Genomic DNA, 23,869 nt, shown 5'->3' with positions numbered 1-23,869 from the left:
GGCCGCGGGAGAGCGCAAGGAGAGAGGAGAAGCGGCCTGGGGACGGGGCACGGCACCTGTCGGGCAGGGAGCCGCGACCCCTGTACGGGTCCCGCAGTCAGGACCTGTAAGCTGCATTGCTTTGCACGAACCTGAACACACCTGTTACAGAGTATATTGCTTCCCAAAAGTGAGAGGACTTGCAATAGTCTCCAAGGAACCTGTGGATAAATAGGTAGAAAATGATCCTAAAAGTCAATGTATTTGTAGGTGTGTGGGGTCAGATACCACGTCGTGGACTGTGGCCGCAGCCGGCCCAACGCCGAGGGGATCCCCGCCGTCCTGGCGGGCAGCAGGACCGTGTCCCCAGCAGCGCCGCAGGGTCGCCTTCCCGCCCCGAGCCCCAGCGCCGAACGCCAGCCCAGGGCGCTTGCTGCGCCCAGCCACCCCTCACCACCCGGAGCCCGGCGGACGCCGCGGGCAAACCCGCGGAGCCCCGGCAGCCTGCCGCTCCTGCCTGCACAAACGCACTTTGCCAGTTATTTACTCGCGCTTCCCGGGGAGGCCGCGGCGCGCTGGGGCTGCGTGACGCTCTGGCTGCCATCCCACAGCAACTGCTCACCAAGCGCAAACCGAGTCTGAAAGGTTTGTGCTTTACTAGGCACGAAGTTATTAAAGTTTTACGAACAGCAAAATGTAAGAAAGCTTTTCCTTGCAAGCGTGGCGTGTAATGGCTTGTGCTCCAAAATAGAAAGGGCAATTCAGGATTCACCTGAAATGCTCTTTTACACATGCACACACACACACACACACACGTGCAGAGCAAGCCCAATCCCGGCTATGCTGGGTTGAACAGAGCTGTGCTGCTGCATACCCAGCTCTTCTTCAGCCACAGGTTTCTTCTGCATTTGCAGGAGCAGTGTACCTATGAAGCAGCCAAGTCATAAGCACAACCGAAAATACCCCTCTCCCCACATCCTACATTTTTGTAGCCTTGTGCTGAAATACTGTCTTACAATTTGCACATACGGTATGGGTTGCCTTCTGGCGGCTGCCACCCATGCCCAGACAGGCTGGTGCCTCTGCCTGAGCCTCTCCTCCCATCGGAGCAGCGCGCTGCTTTGGTGGGATCCTGAGCATCCTGTCACAGCCCCTGGCACGGGATGATTCTCATCACCTAAAGCCCATTTTCAGGTGGTCACAGTAACCCTTAAGACCACTCATGCGTGGAAGTCCGTGTGATGTAGTCCTCCAGGCAAGTCCAGACAGGCAATGGCTGATCCAATGATTACAAAGATACGAAGTCAAGGCTTAGCAAAGGGACACCCAGTCTTTGCACCAATGTTTAATTGCATTATATCACTGAACAGCCTGATCAGAAAAAAATGCAAAGAACTTTGAAACCAAATGAAAAAGTTAGAAAGTCTTGCCAGAAATGCCAAAGACAAAATATTAACCATCACACGGCAGAGAACGGGAGGCTGTCAGCAGACTGCTGCCACAAGAGGGCCACGGGGCAAAGGCCACTTCTGGGAGTCAGTGCAAAGCATTTAATACAGGAAAAACTGTAGCAGTTTTCTCAGTCCAGATTTTATTATAATTTATTTGCCAGCTTCACCCCATTAAAAAAACACATTCCATTAACTTCTACAGAATTAAGACATACGCTAGGATAAATGATTATAAAACACAGGACCTGTTAAGTACAGCAATCTGCTTGCATTTGCGGCTGTAACAGCAGCACTGCTTACACAGATAAGGCATTGCATTTTTCTGGAATAGTTTGTGCATACAGAACACCTGCGAAAAGCATCCACAATGGTAAATCTTGACCAAATGTATTTTAAGTTTTCCTTTTATTACAGTATGAGAGAAAAGAGAGTCACAAAACAAAGAGCCAGAAAGGGTGGCTTAGCCCTGGCAGCTCCGCAGTGGCAGCCAGCAGCACCAAAGCGGCCCGCTACGCTCCAGCCCGGACCGCCGCTTGCTTACAGCTCTCACTGGCCGGCACATCGTGCTGCTCCGAAGTGCTCCGAGTAGCAGTCTCGCTTTAAACGGGCTTGTGCAAATTCACTGTAGGAGCTGCCACTTTGCTCCGCAGCTCTCCTGGACGCAGACGGAGCAGTCTGCTCCTGCACCTTCCACAGGAGCAGGGCTGCATGCCTGCTCACACCGGTCCGGGGGTTACCGCCTCCGAGCTCTCCCCGACCTGACAGGGAAGCGGGAATTCTGCACTTAGGCAGATCCACCCAAGACTTCATTTATTTCAAAGCAAATAATACTGCCTCCCTCGAAGGACCTGACTTGCAAACAGCTACATGCAGTACAGAACTGCATGTGCAGTTGTCACTGCAGTTGCTGGCGGCATTTGCTGCACAGACTCGCTTGGGGAGAAGTGTATTAAATCTTGGTACCCTGATCTTCAAAGAGGACGACTGTCTCCCAGCGGGCTTGCCTCCAACTCTCTGTTCTAGCCCAGAGAACCGCGAAATATCCTCTGAACTTCTGTCCAATTTCTTTAAACTCTTTTTAAGGACTAGGAAAGTGCAAGGAAAGGGAAGGAAGGGAGCCTAGTCATTACTTTCCCCACAGTTTTGTTTTAGGTTATATTTACTTACATTTTAGGTTTGTATTACACAAACCTAGGCAGTGCCAACTTTATAGTGAGCTTCCCCTTTTTTTTTTCTTTATCAGTAAAAGCTAGCACTAATAAAGGCACAAATCTGTTTTTTGTGATGCTGGGCTGAATCTATTTCCACTCTCCCTCCCTCTTCCCAGGCCAAACCAAATAGATCTCCCCAGAAGCCCTTTTTCCTGAAAGGCATCCTCATCTTGAGCACTTTCAGAAAGCACAGAAATACAGTCATAGCCCTTACTAAACTTTCCTATTTCAAAAGCTTGCGATAGCCATTTGGTTCAAGGCACGGGGCAGACCACAGTGCCCTGCAGAGCCATCGCGCTCCTGGGGCTGCTCAGGTGGCTCCATAGGACTGCTGTCAAGGCAAGACAAGGTGTCCCTGAACCTGTAAGCACGGCCAGATCTGGCCTTCAGATTCAGTAAGGCACCGATAACTCCTGTAGGTTTCAGTAACAGCTCACAGAGGGCAACGCAGTGGATAATCTGAGCAGAAAGCATCTGCCTAGCAGCAGCAAGACCTCTGCGTTCGCTTTAAAATGAGACGCAACTGCTGAGATAGCTTGGAGCAGTGTTTCTGGTGCAAAATGAAACACTGTCCCTCTAATGAGGTTTCAAAGTTGGCTTCAAGGTGAAGATTTAAAGCCCCTTTAGATCTCAGAAATTTCTGCTGCCCTGAAAAAAAGGCTGTTGTAGGATTTAAGCAGCAGTGCAGAAAGTTGCACTTCATTTCAAATGTTATAAATTAAGAGATAGCTTGCTGGAAAAAAATTGTTGTGACTTCAGGCGTAGGGCAAGGCACAGAGAAAACACCATCCCTGGGCAGAGAGCCACCCAAGGGCAGCCATCGTGCAGCGGGGGCAGAGCTGCAGGGTGCTCCACGTGGCACCACCACCCAGCTCTACGGGAAAGACTCACGGCCCTGCCACGGACTTCTCCCTGATAAGATTCCCTGCAGATACTAAATCGAAGGGACACAGGAGATGGTGGGGTGAAGGCAGGGGAAAAGACACCCAAACCGCTCTGCGGGGTGCTCTGGTGTTGTTTGCACAGCACTTGCATCATTTCGCATTTTGCATTGCGCCAACCTGGCAGTGCAGCAGTTGATAACATCCCTTGGCCCGCTGCTGACTCGGGGTGCACCTGCGTGCACCATGAGCTACTCTGCGCAGGGGTGCCAGGATGGAAACGTCAGCCCTGCACGGCGGAGAAGCCTCTGAGCTGCGCAGGGACCGCCAAGCTCACCTTAACCACGTCAGTTCAGGCACCGCTGGCAATGCAAACCCTGTGCCAAGGAGCTCGTTCCTCCCCACACCGCAGGCCTGCCACCCTCGCTAGTGAGCTTTGTCCTGGAAGGAAACACAGTCTTACAAGGTGATTTGCTTTGGAGAAGATGATGTCTTTTTTAAAATATGAATAAAATTTTAAGCTGGAAGATAATTTTCCAGCTGACTGTTTTGAGAAAACCACTTCAAATGACTTGGAGTTTTGCAGGGGACCTGTTACTGCATGGTGACACAGCTGCAACTCGTTCAAGGGACCATCTCTCACAATGGCATTAAATTTGATCTGGAAACCACTTTCCAGTGAACGAACAGCCACGAGGATTCTTTCTCACCAGTTGCAGAGACACGGTCTCCCTCATTCCTCATGCACTTACGGGAACTGAAGAACTGTCCCCCAAAAATGCCATTGCTCACAGACACTTCAGAAATACTCCTCCAAATTGGAAGTCCAAAGCCCGTCGTGCTGAGCTAGCCAGCAGCACAACCGGGCTCATGGAGTCACGAACCCCCACACCACATTTGCAGTCCTGACTCCCTGAATCTCCCTCTCGTATTTCATTCTTATGCTGTGTGTTGAGCGTGGTTCCTGCAAGTTTTTCAGGTTTCAGCTCACAGAAGAAAACAGAACATGATCAAATGACATTACAAACAGCTACAGACTCTTCAAGTAAATATATGCATCTTTGGCCATAAAACACCTCCACATCACAGCACTTATGTCCATGCAAAATATGTCAGATTACTTCCATTACTTAGACACCCCAGAACACCTCACTGGAAAAGACTAAATAACCCTGAAAAGTCTCCCCAGCAGCTTCAAGCACTTCAGAGCAGCCAGTGCAGTCCCTGAGACAGGCCATGGGGCGGGCTATGGTCTGCACCCGTTCCAGCGCGTGAGCCACGGTGGACGGCTCAACGCGGGCACGAGCGAGGCAGGCCGGGCTGAGCCATCGACGCGAGGCACAGCAACCACGGCAAGGACACCGATAACATTTAGAGGCACCGGTGCCCACCTGAAGTCAGGTAGTAAGTGTAAAGGTTCTGGACAAAAACAGACAATCCTGAGATGGAGATCCACTTCTTACTAAGGCTTTGAGTGCATGTGGGCTTTTTAAGTGCTTTTTCTGAATTAATTATCACAAAAGACAGACTTGCATTCTTCTCTGTTCCTGTATAAAACACATATGCAAACATGGCTTAAGACCCACGATCACTTAGGATATCATTTTAAAGTTTGTATTAAAAATATTTTATCCAAATGATAAATATTTTAAAACAAGCATTTACAAAAATAAATGGTCCATTCCCATAAGGAAGGACATATATAGCTGAGCTTCTGAATACATCTTAAGGCAACACAATTATTGATGAAGCTAGTTAATAAAATCTTTGGTATGAGAGTATAGTACATTAATATTCATGCACCGTTGTCTTCCCTTGGCAGGTATATACTGTACAGAGAAGCGAAGAGGCAGCTCTTCCTTAATTTCTTGATAAGTCTTCCAAATACAACATACAAATCTTTCTAACATGTCTTCCTATGATAATAGGAGAAAAGCCCAAGATTCTCCTGGCTCTTCCTAGGACTTTGGTATCTAAAAAATAGGTGGGAGAAAGAAAGAAAGAAAAGAAAGAAAATAAACACAGTAAGTTTTGTTCCAATAAATAACATCTGGAAAAAAAACCTAATAAAAATGACTCTGGACGAAAGCCTGTTTCCTTCAATATTGTATACATCAACTGCCACAACGGGGTAGCAATGGATCTATCAGACCTGCTGCAATTTCAGACACCTAACGGGAGCTTACTGAGTTAGCGAAGGGGGCAGTTTTACACCTGTGTGTGGCACTGGTTAGTCTGAGCCAGGTCTGCAGGCCACAACTTACAAGAGACAATGAGACACTGCATGGGTTCAGGAAAGAGCAATAAAAACTGGGGGGAGGGGGAAGCATTGGCCTTCAAGAGCTCTAGCTGGTGATTTTAGCAAAAATAAAGATTGAGCAGTGACCTAAGGCACCTCCACTGGGAGAAAATGCCAAGTGTCAGCTGGCACAGACACGAGGGCCTAAGGGACTCCGCAGTCTGGTGGAAAATGGAGTAACAAAAATGAAAGGCTGCAGCTGAAACAGATTCACACTGAGAATACCACACATGCTTTAACACCATGGCCAATTAACTGGGGCAAATGACCAGGGAAAATGATGGTGTCTCTGTTTTTTTGTATTGGGCCCCAAGTGCTTTCTGGAAATGCTTCTGTCAAAAGGTGGTGACTGAACCTGGTGATGGGAGGTGATGGCTGCTAAGGACACACATGGGTTAGCCTAAATGATTCCCTTTTAACCTTAAACCCCAACTCCACAGAAAGCCCAGCCAAGGGGCTCTGATGTGGGAATGAAGGGTGGCATGGCCCAGACTCCCACATCATGTGAGATGTCTGTGAACTGGTGGCTAAGCAAATGGCCTAGAGCTCTAGGAAAGAAAATAAAAAACATCACTGAGCTCTAAGTGGCATGACCAAGACACGAGAGCAGGAGGCACTCATCCAGAACAGAGTTCAGCTCCTGTCCCACTTCCCCTGCCCCACTGGTGCTTCTCGCGGCACTGGGGGAAGATCTGGGGCAAATGACCCCTTTGGACCAGCTGCCCTCTCCCCGGCATGGCTCCCACCAGCGCTGACTCGCCAGTTCACTGAAGTTGGCTCACGTGGACGCATCCACTGCAGGCTGGGCAGGGCTGGGCAGTTATTTGAAAGCAAACGGAGATGCCATGCAGTAGACTGGGATCAGATATTAATGGGCCCATTTGCTCTTCGTGATTAAAGGCTCCAAAAGAGGTACCCAAGCGAGCCCTTCCGCAGTGGTTTAACATACCATTCCGCCCCCCAGCTTTTAGCTTAGCCTTTCTTCTGAGAGTTGATAAGGGACGACCAGGAATTGGGGCAGCTCCTCGCTGTGCTGGGCAGGCGGCTGCGGAGCAAATCGTTACCTGTGCGCACCCACAGCCAGCACCAGGGACTTGTGCTGTAGCCGCTGGGCAAGTCCCAGGCCTTGCCCACGCTCCAACCACCCCCAAAAGGACATGCAGCCCCGAAGGTTTGGGACTGTTCTCCTGCCTTCGCCTTATGACTGCTGGGCATCATGACCCATTGCTATAGCAACAGGAGTTCACATGACTCCTCTCTTCAAAAAGAGCCCTTATTTGTGGCAACTTCTGAAGGCAAACTATCCATTATTTATATCTTGGCATGTCTGAAGCGCGGAGCGTGTCCTAGCCTCATTAATGAATGATGACACCTTGACCCGCTCTGTCAAGTAAGTCACGTTAGATCAAGAAGCACAGTGCTCTCCCCAGGCCCATGGGGAATAAGGCAATCCAGAGAAAAAATACTGGAATAGCTTACCTGAGTCACAGCAATACCAAAACAAGGCAAATCCTGCAGCAACGCTGAAACAAGCAAGGAAAAAGACTGGACCTGGAGAAGACAGAAAAGGGAACGTATGAAGAGAGAACACACGAGCAGGAGTTCGCCCAAGTTAATAAAACATCTACTGCTCTTCATGTGCACAGCTGAGTGTATTCAAACGAAGCCGGCACAGTCGCAATTATGTATGTTCTGGAGTTAATGTACTCTAAAGTACACTCACTATACTGTAACTAATTTCTGCTGCAGTTACTTCGACACCATTCACTATTCGACTCCGTTCGTCTAATTAGCTAAGCTATTAAATTCAAGTGAAAGCTTCCTTAGATGTTTTTACATAGTCTAAAACTTTGTGCAAAGAAAACCTTTAAATCCTATAACAAAATATTAATCAGATTACCGGGACCTTACCCACACAAGGTAGCATTTTACCCCATAAGTAACCCCCATTGGGTCAATGTAGATCCCGAGGGGGTGAGAATACATCATGAGACTGCAGTCTCCTGGAAGGAGTTTTTTAGTGTTTGTCCCCCCCTCCTTTTAGCTTTGTGCCTGTCTCCCTTTTCCTGCTTGCCAGCCTGCGCTCCCAAGTCCCACTGGCTTTGCTTACGCGCGGCCCTCGCTCTGCAGGGAGCTGCAGGCTCCTCGTGCCAGAGGAGCGAAACAGAGAGCCGAAGCCAGCACCCAGACCAGTGCCAGCCGTCAGCTCGGCCGCTTCGTTTGCAGTTGGTACGTCGGATTTTCTTTATTTTCATTGGCTACACGTCTCAATTATTTAAATAGTGTCTATGTACACATTTAGATAAAATGGGGCAGAAAAGGACTTTATGGGATTATATACACAGATGTTCCACAAATTACACTTTCACGACAAAACCAAATATTCTTGTTCCTGTTTACAATACTGATGGAAGCTGAAATGCAGCGTGATTTGTACACCCACATACCTAAAGAAAAGGATTTCTTTAAAGGTGTCTGCCTGGAATGACATGCAGCGTAATGCGGATGTTCAATACTGGTGTTCAATAAAATCTTTCCAGATCGTACCTATCCTCACACAAAAACCTCACAAAGATTTACACCTGCTCCTTTATTATCTAAAACACCATTTGCATTTACTCCTTCACTATGAATACAGCTACGATCTGCCAATTTAAAGACAGATGTGCTCCAGGCTGACAAACTGGCGGCTCCGACCGCATGAACAGGGATGTTAAAAACAGCAGTGGAGCGAGGGCTTAGCTGCTCCCGCAGACGCAACGTCCCAGGGAGGGCAGCACTGGCCTAAGCCCAGCTCTCAGCAGCATGAGAAAGAGTAGAAATTACATTTTCTCATTTCCAAGCACCTTATCTGCTATTCCTGTGCTTTTATGCTGCAGTCAGCAACAGCAAGGTGAAATGTAATTTAGTTCAATATTCAAAGTAACAACTACACAGGCAAAAAAATGTTAAAGGCAAAAAAAATTAAACTGTGTTTCTGTCCCTCACTGCAGTCTTCTTTCAAGTGAACCCCCCCCGGAAGGCATGCTTCATATACGGTGCTTTTATTCTCTCATAATAGAATTTAAATTTCTAAATGAACTATCAGTTAAAACTCAAATGATAAAATATTTCCTTATGAATTTTGAAAATTATTCAATTTTTCTTTAGGTAATACTAGTCATACATTCCAGTTCCAAATATCTTTCAGTGAATCAAATATTTAACCCTCTGTAATCCAGACACTGAGAAGACAAAGGGGGAAAAAAAGCTTAATAGTTTCTCCCAAGGAAAGCAGGTTTAAGTTCACTCAGCTCATCTTATTTTCTCTTAGTTTTGTACTTAATTTGAAAATTTCAATAATTTACAGTGTATTAAAAAAAATTCTTGAGGGCCTTGTGAAAAATCACAGCAGCAGCTGAATAACCCTTACTACTCCTTAAGAATTTAGCTAAAACAGAATAACTAAAAATATACTCTTGTAAATATTGCTTAGCCTCTACAGTCCCTTGAATTGCCTGGCACTGTTTTCCTCACCAGCAACTCAGCACTTTTCCCTCCATTATTTCCACTTAAACAGTGACAGTAAAGACACCGTGAAACAAACGACTTGTTACATGAAATGCAATTACATGATAAAATTAATTGCATCTTAATCTGAAAAGCCATTCCATCCAGCGACACGGTATGCATTTATTTACCCCTGTCATTTAGCATACATTTCTCCTTGTCAGTGTCTATCTCTGTGGAATCTGTGGTTTCTAGAAATAAAAGCAACACAGCAAAAGTTAGTACACGGCTCAGGCAAACATACATAATCAGCACACGCAAAATTGCATGAAGTACCACATTTCAGGAGAATACCCGGTTTTGATACGAAATATTTGCTGCTCCTGAGAGTAAATTATTGCTATAGTTAAATTGGGATACATGCTTATTAAAAGGCATAGTCACATAATCATTTGAATGCAACTATAAACAGCTGTAGCGACAGGTCTCTGATCTGGTTAAACACCAACCACACGAGTAACGTTAAGCACGGCGTTACTCCGCCTCGGACCTAACGGGGAACTGCTGCAATCTCCTGGCACGTGCAACTCGTTTAGGGCAGTCAAACTGTTTCGTAGCGGAGGGAAGCAGGAGGTAATCCTGCCGTAACGCCAGAAATTTTCACTGCAATAAACGTAAGACACTTCTGAATCAAAGCAAGGGCTAATCTGAAAACACTCCTCTGATTTAATGCATCATCATCCTTTGTATGCTTGAGTGAATCTCTGGGCATTAACGTAGCTGGTGGACGAAGCACTCGCAGCACCCTGCTCGGCACACATTATCTACCCAAATTCTGCTCTCGGGCTACGCACGCGTGCGGCGGCTTTGGAAGGCTGTAGGGCAGCTGGGAAGCGGTCCCTGCCCTTCCCTACGCTCGCCTGCCACCGCCGGACTTGGGCAAAGAGGAGAAATCTGGTTCTGGCGGAAATTTTAACAGGTTTTAAAAATGAAAAAAAAAATCCTCTGTAGAGGATACAGCTGTGCAGGCTCTGTTACAGACCTCTGCCCTGGCCACAGTTTGTCACCGAAATTATTTTCAGGTGTTTATAACCCTGCTCTTTCCCGTTCAATCTGCATTTAGAACGCAGTACCCACGTGAGGAATTCCCCTTCTTTCTTCACTTCCGCAAAATCTAGCGTCAACCCAGTACGTGTTCTGTGCTGAATCTTATAAAACTCCTCGTACGGGTAACATCCGAGTAACGTTAACATCGTACGTGCGAAAGGTCTGACGGATAATATTTAAAACGATTTGAATTCCCTTAAATGAGGAATAATGGCTTATGCTGAGAAGGAAGTTCTTCTTGAAGACCAAAACTCCGGGGTTTTAGTGTAAGAAGCTGAACGAACGCGTTTCAGGTTCGCGTTACTAAATGAAGCCAGGGATTCAACAGCTTAAAACCTACCTACAGCCCTACCTGCCACTTCTACTCCAGAAATAAAAATAAGACATTTAATTTTTCTAACCTATGTATTTCTGGCCTAACAGTTTGGCTCTCGCTGGAAGTTGACCTGCATGGGTAAAATTTCCCCCTGCATGTAACTGGGGAGCTTCTTCTAGCTACAGATCAGTTGCCTGGTGAAGCATTAGCGCTCTTAGACACTTTGTAAGGTCTCCTCAAACCGCAGTCCCTTTGCAGCATCATTAATTTAACTGCCAGAGCTCTCCCTCAAGCTTCTCGAGCCATTTCAGTATGCTGAATGCCTGAATATATTTACAGATTTCCCACCCCTTTGGCACATCATTTTTCTCTCCAGCTAAGTAAAAAATTAAAAATTAAAAATAATAATAATAAAAAAAAATTCGAGCGCTATCATCCCAAGAGGGCGATGTTACCCCAAGATGACAGGCTCGATGCTTTTCCCTTAACAGTCGAGCTGCTTTGCAGCACAGAGAGGGAGCCGAGCTCTCCCGCGGCGCGCACGCGAACCCGCACGCGAACCCGCACAAAACGCGCCCGAAGGGCGAAGCCGGTAGTATTGCAAGGGCCTGCGAACGACGAATGAGCTAACAACGTGTTCGCCCCATGTTAAACACGACACAGCTCGGCAATCTAAGGACTGGGGGAAAACCAAGCTTCTGGGCAACCAGGATTTTGAGAGTTTGTTTCACCAATTTGAGGTGATTTCCATGTAATGCTCTTATTTGCTACAAGTCAGAACAGCTGCAGAGAAAATAAACACGCTATTAAGGAGCAATGGTTAGTAAAAAGAAACTGCACTTCCTATGAGTTATTTTTCTGTGTCCTATGTGTGATATTTAAATTGTATTTTAAAGACACAGGCTGATATTTCAGGAGCATCGGACAAATTTGGACAGCCCCCACCAGTCACCAAATAACAACAACTGTGCAGTTGAATCCCTCCACTGCTTTTTGAAATTTCTAGTCAGAAGGAATTAATGCATCAAAAAAATTTTAAGTAAAGTAAACAGGAATGTCTCTGAAATGATGTTTTGTAATACACAGACGAAGAAATCTGCAGGTGCCTCAACTTACTTAAGATTTTCCTGCTTGGCAGGTCGTTATGCAGCTGTTCGGCATTGATCTGCAGAGCCCTGTAAAACTCCTGGCAGTGTCTCTCCCCTTTCTTCTGAAGGTGCTTTAGCAAACCTGAGAGCCGGGTGTGGAGCGACGCCTTCGGGTTCCTGAACTGTAAGGGAAAAGCGCTCATCAGGAGACAGACCACCACGGCTGGAGGTCAGCTCTGCGTCACTCGGCGGTGCACCAGTGGCCGAAGATGCGGAGCTGCTTTTACGTTTGCTAAATGAATGTAAAAAGCACACGCAGGGCCCGGCACCTTCGAGACACCAACCCCAGCGCCGGAGACGCTCCCCGACGGAGAGCGCGTTGCCTCTGCCCGCCCCGGACCGTGGTTTCTGCCCCAGGGAAGCGGCAGCTCCTCCACGCGCGGTGCTTTCTCTGCGTGCAAACTTGCTACTCTACAACTTGGTTCTGACAGCAAATAGAAAACATCAGTAAATACCACAGGGAATTCTAACGTTTTCAAGTTTTCCCTCAAGTTTTCCTACTAGTGATCACCCCAATAAAGTACTTCACACCACTTATATCATCCCCAGTACGGGGAGCTGCATGTCCCACAGCCTCCAGCGCAGCTAACGACTGCATGCCGCACACACGTGCACGAATTACCCTGATTCAGGCAACGGGGCGAGCAGCAGCACGAGAAAGTACTTCTTCTATGGTCCAAGAAGGGATGAACATTAGGAGAGCTTACAGGGAGAATGAAAAGGTGCAGCTAGCCTTCCACACATCAAACTGATTCCAGCTGATTCGGAAAGTGCCCAAAAATATTCTCAGGAAAGTGTTGCCTTTCAGGCCAGCACAGTAGATAACATTAGCAGTGAACTTAGTTTGGATTAATTCCTTCTCAAGGGAGGGAACAATACAATATATCTGATATAACGCTCCTTATTCCAACAAAATTCCCACAAGATTGAGTGGGAATAGTGGGTAGAGCTCACAGAAAGTTGTGCAGACCTGCAGGGAAGCAGCTGATTTCTGTCTGCAAAGTGTAGAATCACAAATTAGGTTTCACAAACTCCTGATGCATTTCTTTTGAAGCTCTTAACAGGAAGAGACTTCCCTTAATTGTGTGCATCATGCTATTTTTCATAATTCTGTGGCTAGATCGGCTCAGCTGATGATCTAGCACAGATCTACACCACCAAATCACTGGTCAGCTCAGGGAGCTCTAATTCACATGGGATTATGACAGAATTTGGCCCGTTATTATTAATGCCAAAGTGCTGATTTGCCAAGACCCTGAGGCTTGAGCAGGCACTGAAAGCAGCAGAGGGTAAGCACAGATGGTTATAATGGAAACCTGGTGCAAAAGATCTTTTACACTGGTGTAAAAGATCTTTCTGCCTAAGAACAGCTTCATCTTTTTGCATGCTACATGCCAAGGAAAGAGGTCTTCTCCCAGGCAGAGCCGTGCCTCCTGGAGACGTGACCGCCTTCGTCCCCCTCGCACGCTCCCACCCCCATCACTGGAGCGGCTTGCACAAACGCCCGCTTCTCCAGCACAACTTCTCGGCAGTATTAATCAGCAATCAGAACAGAGGAAGCCCAGAGAGGTGATTTTGCAGACGGGAGCGTAGGCAGCACGGGTCGTCTCCCACCCGCCGCTCCGCAGGGACTCACGGCGGAGGCAGGCGCGCTCGGCGTTCGGCGCCCCAGTGAGGATGGTGGCGGTCAGAGGGGAGCGCGGCCGTGACCGCCCCGGACGGGCAGAGCCGGGCCGGCGACGTCTCCTCTGAGCCGAGACCCCGGATGCGACCCGTCCGCACGGAGCAGGCAGCAACGCGGGGCTGCAGGGCTGCTGGAGTGGCGTTCCCGAGAGAGCTCCCAGGAAAACACAGAAACGCACAGGGATGCAGCAAAATTCATTAAATTACCTTTTCCGCTTCTGCATTGGTGAGAATTTGGGGGTAGACTCTGTTGAGCTGAAGAATAATTTTATCCACCACTTGCTCATTCAGTCGGCTATTGCTTGTAAGAAAATACATGTCCTGTTGCAGCCGAACGCAGTATGACTGATCTAGGGGTAAAAACAACAGAGATTGGGTAACCACAGTAATTAACTAGCAAACACACTTTTAAGCTCTACAAATTTCACTTTTACTAACCACAGTTAAAAATTAAAAAATAAAATTGTTACCGTCACCTAAGTTTTGAAAGCTGAACCATTGTTTAGGGCAATGCAATACAAGGACCCATCGCTCCAAGTTACAGCTATCCCAGCTCCTGGCTAGCCGGCAATGCGGCCTCGCGCTTTCTGAAGGGAGAGCGCTCTGCTCAACGCACACGTCTGGAGCACCGACGGATGCCGAAGCAAATACAGCCACAGCAGCCACTCGGTCCTAAAGTTGTCAAACCACCGGAGATAATTTTCCCGCTATTTATAAACATGAAGTCAGACTACAGAGGTTAAAACTAATGTGTTTTATACAATGTTTAACGTAAATATGTACTTCACAGAGTGACGCCCGCTCTTATCGGGAGCTGCAAGCGGACCCTGACTTGGCCTCAGGGTAGGTCAGTGACGAAGATGCACGGCCACCACCGTGCACAACCGCCACCAGCCAGCGGAAACCCTGGGAGCACAGCGCACCACATCCAAGCAGCACAGGGAAAAATACCAGAATAGTCCCCCTGCGTAAAGCACGCCCAGGTTTTACGGTGTCTGGGCTACCAGAAAATACACAATCATCAGCACCTTTGCGCCCTGCTGTTTACAGAAGATGAACAAGAAGATGAAGGAGAAAGCAAGAGAAGTTTGCACAGCACCTCGGCACAGCCCTTGCCCTTTCTGTACCATGCCAGTTTTTTTTTAATCACACTGTCCTTTTTCTGCCTCTGTGCAGGAAAGGGTTTAGGAAGACTTCTGGATGTGCTCATGCTGGAGTAGTAACTTCCCTAGCGCCTGAGTCGCTCCTACTCAACTAAAACCACACAGCTATGGACCCTGCACAGACAGCGGCAACTTCACAGGCACCGCGGGGCTGCTGTTACAATCTTGCACTTTATATAGACATAGTTTTACTCCCATATGTTTCCAATTCCCTTTTTTTCACTGCTGTGTCTCAAGGCAACTTTTTAGTGTGTGGTTAGAAACATCCTGATGTATTTGCTGTGTAACTCCCTTGTGTTGCAAGGAGCTCCATGGTGTCTGAGTCAGGTCTGAAATCCAGCTTTCCTTCCTTAAATCAACCCATCTGGACAGATGAAAGGCTCAGTGGATGCTGACAGTGGGCTCCAGGCAGCAGGATATGGTGAAGTTGTCTTTCCATGCAAACGCCTCTTGGGGAGTGAAGCGCCACATCCTTGCTTCCTGCCTCCTTCCCTCTCCACGCAGAGGGATCTCTTCTTCCTCCTCCTAGTGATACCATTTGCAATGACTGAGCTGAAGACTGCATGGCACATACAATTCTGCACCTCCTGCAAGCTTACAATATATTACATATATTAAACCAGGTTCTTAGAGCTAGCAGAACAATTAAGCTTTAGGTAACACCTCAGCATTCAAATAATAATAATAAAAAAAACCCTGCAGCAAGTGGTAAAAGTACTACGAGGACCTGAAAAATGAGCATATAAAGTAAAATAAAAGCAAGCCTGAGGAGTCATCTCCGTCCCTCCTCCCCACTCACCGTTACTGCTCCCTGGTCACCACTAATGCCATACAGGCAACACGCAGACGTGCTAGCTGCAATGTCACAGCCAAGTTAATGCAAGATTGCATTTCAGCTGCGATCGTTTTCCTGCCACGTAGGCATGGCCCTTTTCACTCACAGGCACTCACTACGCCGCTGCCAGCCTTACCGAGGGCCTCTCGCCGCAGGGGAAGCCTGCGTGCTCGTGCTCTGCAGATGGCATTAGGCAGCAGAAGCCTTGCTGAGGTTGCTGGGACGGCCCTGTTTTCTTCCTGTCTAAGCCAAAAGGCTGGAGAAAAGATTAGATGACATTTTTTTTTGCCTCTGTCAGAGGACACTGCTAGATTATGCGCACCACAGATAAAATGTACGCCTGGCTCAGACGTCAGCAAGAAGCTTTTCCTGCCCTATGGGATGGTCCATTTTTAAGAAGTATCTTTGGAGTTGCCTGCTCCCTGCTCCATTTCCACAGTGACATTTTACCTGCCTGGACCTACACCTACTCCAAGTTACTTTCTTCCAGGATTTGGGATGGGATGCCAGGTTCAAAATTCCCTGAAGAGAGGTCATCAAGCTCAACTTTAGTTCAGTAAAAGCAGAGCAGAAGTAATTTCCAATATGACACATGTCTCTCCTGAAATCCTTTACCTCTCCCAATGCCGAGAAATCTCTGCCCAAGCCACATGAGCAATGGCTGCATTCAAGCGTCAGGCAAGCTGGAGAAGGCAGCTTCCCACCGGAGCAGAACCATGCTCCAGCTACTAAATTAAAAAGCCAACAGTCCCAGAGGCTGGGACTTGGCACCCTGCTTTGGGGCGATAAGGGTATCTGAACAGCACACGTGTTTGAATTCCTCAGGCGCTGCTCTAGGAGCCACCAGGCCTGGCCAGCTCCTCTCACGTCCCTCAGGGCCACCGCAGCACAAGGGGCCGAGAAGCCCCAGGGACACCGCAGCCCTGTGCTCCCCCAACACCCCATGGGGCCAGCTGCCAGGAGTGGGCTCGGCACTCCTCCCATCCCCCAGCACTACCAACGGCTTTACAACAGCAAAGACGTGCTGCCATGCAAGTCAGCCACTTCTAGTGGCCCAGTTACGGGTGATTTACTGTACAAACATGGCTCAGGATGCAAAACAAATACGACAGAGTGCTGCACCTGGCCGGGAATAACCCCAGGCACCAGTGCAGCCTGGGGCCAACCCGCTGGAGAGCAGCTCTGCAGACGAGGACCAGGGGTCCTGGTGGACAGCAAGCTGAACGTGAGCCAGCAATGTGCCCTTGTGGCAAAGAAGGCCAATGGTGTCCAAGGCTGCACTGCCAGCAGGTCCTTCCTCTCTGCTCGGCACTGGTGAGGGCACATCTGGAGTGCTAGGTCCAGTGCTCCCCAGGGCTCCCCAGTACATGCATCTGCCGGAATGAGCCAGCAAAAGACCACAGAGATGACGAAGGGATCAGAGTGTCTCTCATATGAGGAGAGGCTGTGAGAGCTGGACCTGTTCAGCCTGGAGAAGAGAAGGCTCAAGGGGATCTCATCAGCATGCATTAAGTATCTGAAGGAATGCTATAAAGAAGATGGGGACAGACTTTATCCAGTAGTGCCCGGTGACAGGACAAGAGTCAACGGCCACAACCTGAAACGGAGGAAGTTCCGTCTGAATCTAAGGAAAAACTTCTCTACTGTGAGGGTGACTGAGCACTGGAGCAGGTTGCCCGGAGCAGTTGAGAAGTCTCCTCCTTCCTTGGAGACAGTCAAAAGCCATCTGGACACAGTCCTGGACAACCTGCTCTAGGTGATCCTGCTTCAGCAGAGGGCCGGACCAGATGATCTCCAGAGGTCCCTGCCAACCTTGACTCGCCTCTGATTCTGTGACTGTGCTATGAAGTTTTATAATCACTGTTCATGCAGTGCCAGCTCGTTAAAATTGAACACACCCATTATTTACATTTTAAAAGAAACCCCAGGCAAATAACTTCACAACTGTAGCTGATGTGTTTTGAAGTCTTGAGAATTTGGGGAGTGGCTGTTTGGGATATTTTGCATATCTATCTTCTATCTCACTGTCTCAAAAAGACTAGAGTTATTGTAAGGGAAATTTAAAGTATTTACACTAAGAAGACCTTGTTTTTAAGCAGAAGTCACACCTGTATTAAAAGGCACAGTGGCTCCATTAGCCAGCGCTGGCCTAGAGAGTTCAGAGTAGCAAAACTGGGAGACGAGGTCAATTAACCACAGTTTGGAGTACAGCCTTGGTATTGCCAGGCGTGTTAACACCCTCATAATACACCTTCACAGCTTGCTGCTTCACTCCAACAGAAATGAGGAATTAGCAGAAGACAGAAAGAGATTTGAAGGCCAAACCTTGCTAAGGTTTATTTGCAAAAGCAGGTCTACTGAAATCAGTAACAGAATTGCTGCTCTTTTGGATAAAACTACATGGACCTGTCACCCTTACACTGGCTTCTGGGTTACCACCTCATATTTATTGATCTCATTAAATTAATAAACCCAGCTGTATTTCAAATTTGTAGGCCCACGATCAGCAACTAATTAAAATATTTTTTGGAAAAAAAATCTAGGGGCGCTTGATACTTTCTCTGGCATCACTGTATCTTTATTACGATCTCATCTTCCTTTTGCTTCCGCCTTAAAAGTCTCCTTCAATTTACCACGCAAACAGACAGGATAATGACAAGCGGATAAATTTAGATACAACAGGCACAAAACCCAATGCATCTCTCCCGGGTTTTCCACAAGAATCCACATAATGTGCAAACATCAGTTCTATAAACGTCAACGGTCCCTGATGCATAATGCAAACACAAGTTGCAACTTCCCTGGTAATGCTACTTGATGATTTTCATAAACTTTACAAAGGCAGGTTGACAAATAAAACCTGACAGCATGTGACCAATCATTTGTGTACGTCCATGCAAACTCCCTGCTGAAGGAGCTCAGGAAAAAAAGCTGAAAATATCTCCTTAAAGAAAATGCAAGCTTTTATACTAATTTAGTCTTCAGCTTTCTCCTTCCAAGAGGCCAAGAGAGTCATGCCGCAGATTTTTTCAAAGAGAAAATCTGGTTGCAGAGGAATGGTCAAATTGCACTGGTTACTGAACAGGCCGCTGAGGAACAGGGTCTGTTTTGCTCCTCTGGGGTTTGGAAAAGATGATGCAGAGGCTAAAGACATGGTACCTCCCTTCCAAGCCTCAACCACACGCTAAGTGCTACTGCTCCTGGCATACGTTAGTAACCGGAAGTCAAGAGTCTTGACAAAAAATTCAGAAACTCAGCTTTATCTGAAATATCTATTAAAAGTGAAAAAAGAAGTAAATAAAATAGTGAACAAAATATTAGAATCCTCTCGGTACTTGAATATGGTGTAGATTATTCTATGCACGCTCCTGGGGCCCCTTGACTCTCACACGAAGGGCAAATAAAGCAGCTGGGCCTCTAGGTGCCCAGGAAACCTCGGGCCGCAGGCGCAGAGGCAGAATCCTGGCGGACAAGAGCGAGAGCGGCGGCAGCGGCACACACTTCTCCCCGCCGCCGCATCCGCGGCCGTCCGCGCCAGGCGTGAGAGCTGGCGGGCAACGCGCAAGGCCCCGGGGCGCAGGCGTCGCACTCAAGCACCCCCCGGAGCAATGCCCACGCCGGGTGCCAGCCGTACGCCTCCCCCCCGGCCGGGCCCGTCTCGCCCCCGGAGCGCGCTCTCGCCGAGCCGGGCGCACAAGCGCCGCCCGCGGGCCGCCCACGCGCGCCCCGCTGGCGAACCGCAGCTCGTGGGCGGCCTGAGCGGGCGCGGGCCGCGCCACGCGCGGGGGGGGGGGGGGAGCGCCACGCGGGGCCGCCCCGCGCCAGGCACCGCCCCGCGAGGCGGGCGGGAGCGGGGGGGCGGCGGGACCCGCCCGCGCCCGCCGCCGCGCTGCCCCCCGCGCCCGCGCCCGCGCTCACCTGCCATGGTGCCCGGCGCGGCTCGGCGCGGCCCGCCCGCGGCTGCCGGCCCTCCCGGTGCGCGGCGCGGCGGGGCCGGGCCGGGCCGGGCCGGGCCGGGCCGGGCCGGAGCGAGCGGCGCCCGCCCGCCGCAGCCAGGCACGGCCGCGCCCTGGCGCTGCCGACTGCCGCGTTGTAGGACAATTAACTGCACAATTAGCGCGGACGCAGTTTCCTTCTCTAGTAATTTAACCGTCCGAAATAGCATGTTTACATTTTTCCCCATATACATACAGTATGTGTGTGTGTATATATATAATGTGTATGTATATATGTATATACATACAATATATATCCACACAGCCAATATGGTTTTCTTGTGCCACAGGCCTGTACACACTCATTTAACTGCAGCTAGGATGGGTAAGACAAACTTGACAGACACTTATTCAGCCCCAGGAGAAAGGACTACTTCTCTCAGTCAAAGAAATACTGGGGGTGAGGCAGCTAATTAATATGGATACATCAGCTTCACGAGGGAGGACGTACAAAGAAATCTGTGTATTTTAAAAGTTCCCGTCAGCACAAAATTCCATGAGCATTTAATTACCCAGCGAGGTATGGAGGAGAACATGACATTCCCAGATACAAACACTGCACAGAAGCAAAGCTCAACCTTAGGTTTGCAAATTGTGATAAGGAAGGAGATACATTATTTATTACTGCAGACTTTTTACTGTAAAGTCTAACTTTTTTTAGTGTTTTGGGAAAGCTAGATTTCTACTAAAACAGAGTCATTTGTAATTATGACTTGTGCCAAAAACATGAAAATATTTATACCAAACAGCGATAGAAGTCTTCTGAGGAGACTAAAGCTGTGATAGGCAAAGCTGCCTTCAGACTTCAAGGCCCAGTGCTTCAGCCCCGTAACAACCCTTGCAAGCCGCAGTCTTGCGAGCTGCCCCCTCCGCAATCTCGCCGGCTGGACGACGGGGTAGCGTCCCCAGCTACCCGTCCGACAGCGTACTGTCGTCCGCAGGAGCCTTTCCACCCAACCTACCGCATTTGCAGATGATGGTTTGACCAGACGCCTCTTACTGAACTGATTCGGCTCCGCTGCCTGACAAGCCTCCAAGCACCAAGGCGCCTCCTTCACCAGCCACACAACATGGATGGCCACTGCGAGACAGAAACGTGGGAGCATCGCAAAACTCGGCCCTGTTTTGTCTCCAGGCCCTTTTAACCCAAACGAGTGAGAAACCTGTATCAACACACAGGGGTTGGCTAAATAGAAATATGGTAAGCCACACAACCCCCAACTTTTTGTGGGATAGCCTGTGTCTCGGGAGCTGACATTCAAACTTGTCCATTTAGGGACAACCCCAAAAGACTGCCCAAGCCCTTCTTCCCACCGTTATGCTTCCACAGGTCAGCGGTCCCTCTCCTCTGCCCGCAGAGGCATGCGTGGCTGCAGGGGTGTATGAACAGTCTAGGTTACGCGTCTGTATAGGTTTATACGGCTCTCCAGAGTCGACTGCGAGCTGTGCTTGGTGTACACACCAGATTTCCTCTTGTGCTGTGAAGCCTAAAAACTAGGCCAGGGCGGTGCGTGGAGCTCCAGGTCGTGGCTGAGCCCAGCGTGTCCCGCCGGGCGGGAGAGCCGCCGTCCCGCGGGCACCGTGAGCCTTGGGCAGGTTCAGCAGTGACTCCTCAGCTGCTCGAGGGGGCCTTTCCAGCAGGGACCTCCGGGGGTTTAGCTCAAAGGCCCCGTCGCCCCTTTTGGCCTTGCAGCCCAGAGGCGGGACATCGGCGTGACGCGCCGAGGCTTCCCGCGCCCGCCGCCGTGCGCCTACCCTGCGCCAAAGAGCACAAGTGGCCAAAGAGAAAAGAAAAGCAGCGAAGAAGGGACTTGGGGAGGACGCCGCTATGCACTGGCTACGCAGACCCAGCTAAGCCTGGCCCGGGCAGGAAAACAGCATTTCCTGGGAATTTGCGGAGTGCTGCCACCCCTCCCCATTGCGGAGGAAGTGTGATGTCCAGTGCAGCTCCCAAGAAGACTCTTGGGCCTTACGGGGATGTTTCTACCATATCTGGGGGCAAAAACCGGGCTGGAGGGGCTGGGCACACGCTTAGACACGTGCCTGGTCTTACCTCGCGCTTGGAGTTTGCAGCCTGGCAGCGCCCGCCGAAGGGAGAGCGGTCCCGCGGCAGCGCGCGCGCCCGGCGCCTCCGTTAGAGAGCACAGGTTTAAAGTCATTGTTATTGCACACAGAGACCTTGATCGTGCCCATATCAAAGTCATTTTTGGCAATGTGTTACAGTGACAGAAACAGGCACTTTGTGGGAAGGAAATTGTCATTTTATGACTCCTTTCATCTCAGTTTTTTTGGGGGGAGTTCAAATGTTTATTAAAATATCACAGCAATAGGTGCTGCACAGTATTAAGAGAGAGTAGTAGCATGGTGTGCTGAGGATTTGTTTTTATGATCATTTTATACAGTTGTGAATTCACAGCATTTTGTGCTCTGCTAAAAATCTTACCAGAATCGCTATGAAAGTCTACGCCAGAGAACTGAAAACCTTTGATTCTTAATGGGACACAGATGGAAATCTGCCACACAAATTTCAAAATAATTTTTAGTAGATAATGTTTCCAAGCACTACGAGCAAAATGGAAGCAAAGAATCAATCATTCAAGAGCACTGCCGCGTGTATCGACACATTCCTGGATACAGCTATTTTTGGTCTATAGACTCAGATAATGAAACAAGAACCAAAGGTTAAATATATCTTCTCCTCAGGCCCGTGGCACGTCTGACTTCTGTAACCTTAGCACAGTTATGTTTCGACTCACACGGGCAGCCCAGGGCTGCGCGGGCGCCCCGAGGTGGCACGTCCTTGGCAGGAGCAGGGCGCCGAAATCGCTCCCGCTGCCGCGGCCGTGACATTCAAAGAGCATGGCCACATTTGGTGTGCGTGCTTTTGCTATCAGTAAAAGCGTTGAGCTGTATGCAAAAGGCACTGCAGAACCCTTACAGGCTGCAAGGCAAATCAAGCTTATTTTTGCGACGTTCAAAGAGCGAGCCGAACTTCCCAAATCCCTCCCTTCCTGTTATGGCAGGCACGCTCTATCCATGGGGTCCAATTATTTGCCAAAGCTGTGTGATTCATTTTTGATTTTTATCTCCTAATTCAGTGCACGGTCTAAGTGACCTGCCAAATAATGTTTTCTTTTCCAGCGTATACAGGGAAGCCAGTCCATTTCCTGGTTAGGTAATCGCAAAAGCGATTACTGTTTCCCCCTGCTAAACTGATTTGCTTTATTTAATTGAATTATTTTATCTATTAAATGTTACCCTTGTCATGGCAGCAGCACCATGCAGCATTTCCTTATTTTAGCTGTTGCTCAACCACAATATGGTTTTCTTCATTTTCCCACAGCTGAACAGGACTGGATCTCTTTTGGAATAAATTAAATCCAGACCGTGTGGCAGTTCCTCTACCAAGCCTTTCTTTGTGCTTAAGAAAATACAACGAAACTCTCTTTGAACGCTCAAGTTACACCCTAGCCTCCCTTCAGCGAGTTTTAGTAGTGCTTTTTTGCCCTTTTCCCCCCGTAAGCTCAGACTGCAAGAAGGACCCGGGTGCGCGCGGATGCCCCAGGCAGCCGCTCCGCGCCGCCGCTGCCTCCCGCCCCGCGCTCCCGGCTCGCCGGGCCGATGCGGCCTCCAGCCCCCGCTCCCCGGCGCCTCGCCGCGCGCGCGCCCGGCACTTACGCGCCCGGTACAGCATCGTCCCGGGGCTGCGCGGCCGCGGCGGCCGCCGGCCCTCCCCGCGGGCACCGAAGCGAAAGTAACATCGGGCGGGCGCCGGCGCGCACCGCCCCGGGGAGCGCGCACGGCCCCCGCGGAGCGCGCACGGCCCGGGAGCGCGCACGGCCCCCGAGGAGCGCACACGGCCCCGCGCTGCGCGCGCGGCCCCGCGCTGCGCGTGCGGCCCCCAGGAGCGCGCACGGCCCCCGGGAGCGCGCACGGCCCCCGGCAGCGCACCCGGGGCTGCGCGCGCTGCTCCCGTGCTCTGGCCGCCCGCGGGCGTTTCGCCATTGCTTTTAAGGGATCGGCTGCACAAATCGAGACGTTTGTTTACTTAAAGCAGGGGCGGGGAGGGGGGGGCTGTTTTTGCGCTGGTCCTTTCCGGGCCTGCTCGCGTGCAGAACGAAGATCGTCGCCCAGCACGCTCTGCAAAGCCGGAGCGGTGTTACTGGCAGAGCAACTTAGGAGATGAACAAAAAAATAGTTCTCTGAATATTTGCAAATACAGAAGTTTTGCTGCAGGTTCTCTGTTCCTTGTTCCAGACCTAGCTAAGGAAAACCCTTATGTATGAACAGAACTGACTTGGGTGAAATCTGG

General features: G+C 49.5%; 1 protein-coding gene across 3 annotated transcripts; it reads right to left on the bottom strand.

The window, feature by feature from the left end:
• Window positions 1-1,553: 1,553 nt before the first annotated feature.
• CARD19 (caspase recruitment domain family member 19) lies at window positions 1,554-23,360 on the bottom strand. Of its 3 annotated transcripts, XM_062585254.1 has the most exons (7): window positions 14,692-15,290; window positions 14,041-14,236; window positions 13,772-13,914; window positions 11,850-12,003; window positions 9,502-9,561; window positions 7,301-7,372; window positions 1,554-5,495 (listed from the first exon to the last, which is right to left on the bottom strand). In XM_062585254.1, exons 1-7 carry the CDS (start codon window positions 14,692-14,694, stop codon window positions 5,383-5,385), a joined length of 741 nt encoding a protein of 246 aa, XP_062441238.1. In that variant the 5' UTR covers window positions 14,695-15,290; the 3' UTR covers window positions 1,554-5,382. The 3 variants fall into 3 exon arrangements, with proteins under 3 accessions (XP_062441238.1, XP_062441240.1, XP_062441239.1); XM_062585256.1 differs by lacking the exons at window positions 14,041-14,236; window positions 14,692-15,290 and adding an exon at window positions 23,236-23,360; XM_062585255.1 differs by lacking the exon at window positions 9,502-9,561 and having other exon boundaries at window positions 14,692-15,294.
• Between the last annotated feature and the right edge of the window lie 509 nt (window positions 23,361-23,869).

This window comes from Rhea pennata, chromosome 12, assembly GCF_028389875.1.
Source record: "Rhea pennata isolate bPtePen1 chromosome 12, bPtePen1.pri, whole genome shotgun sequence".
Lineage (NCBI taxonomy): Eukaryota > Metazoa > Chordata > Aves > Rheiformes > Rheidae > Rhea > Rhea pennata.
This window is presented reverse-complemented; position numbering and strand designations above follow the sequence as displayed.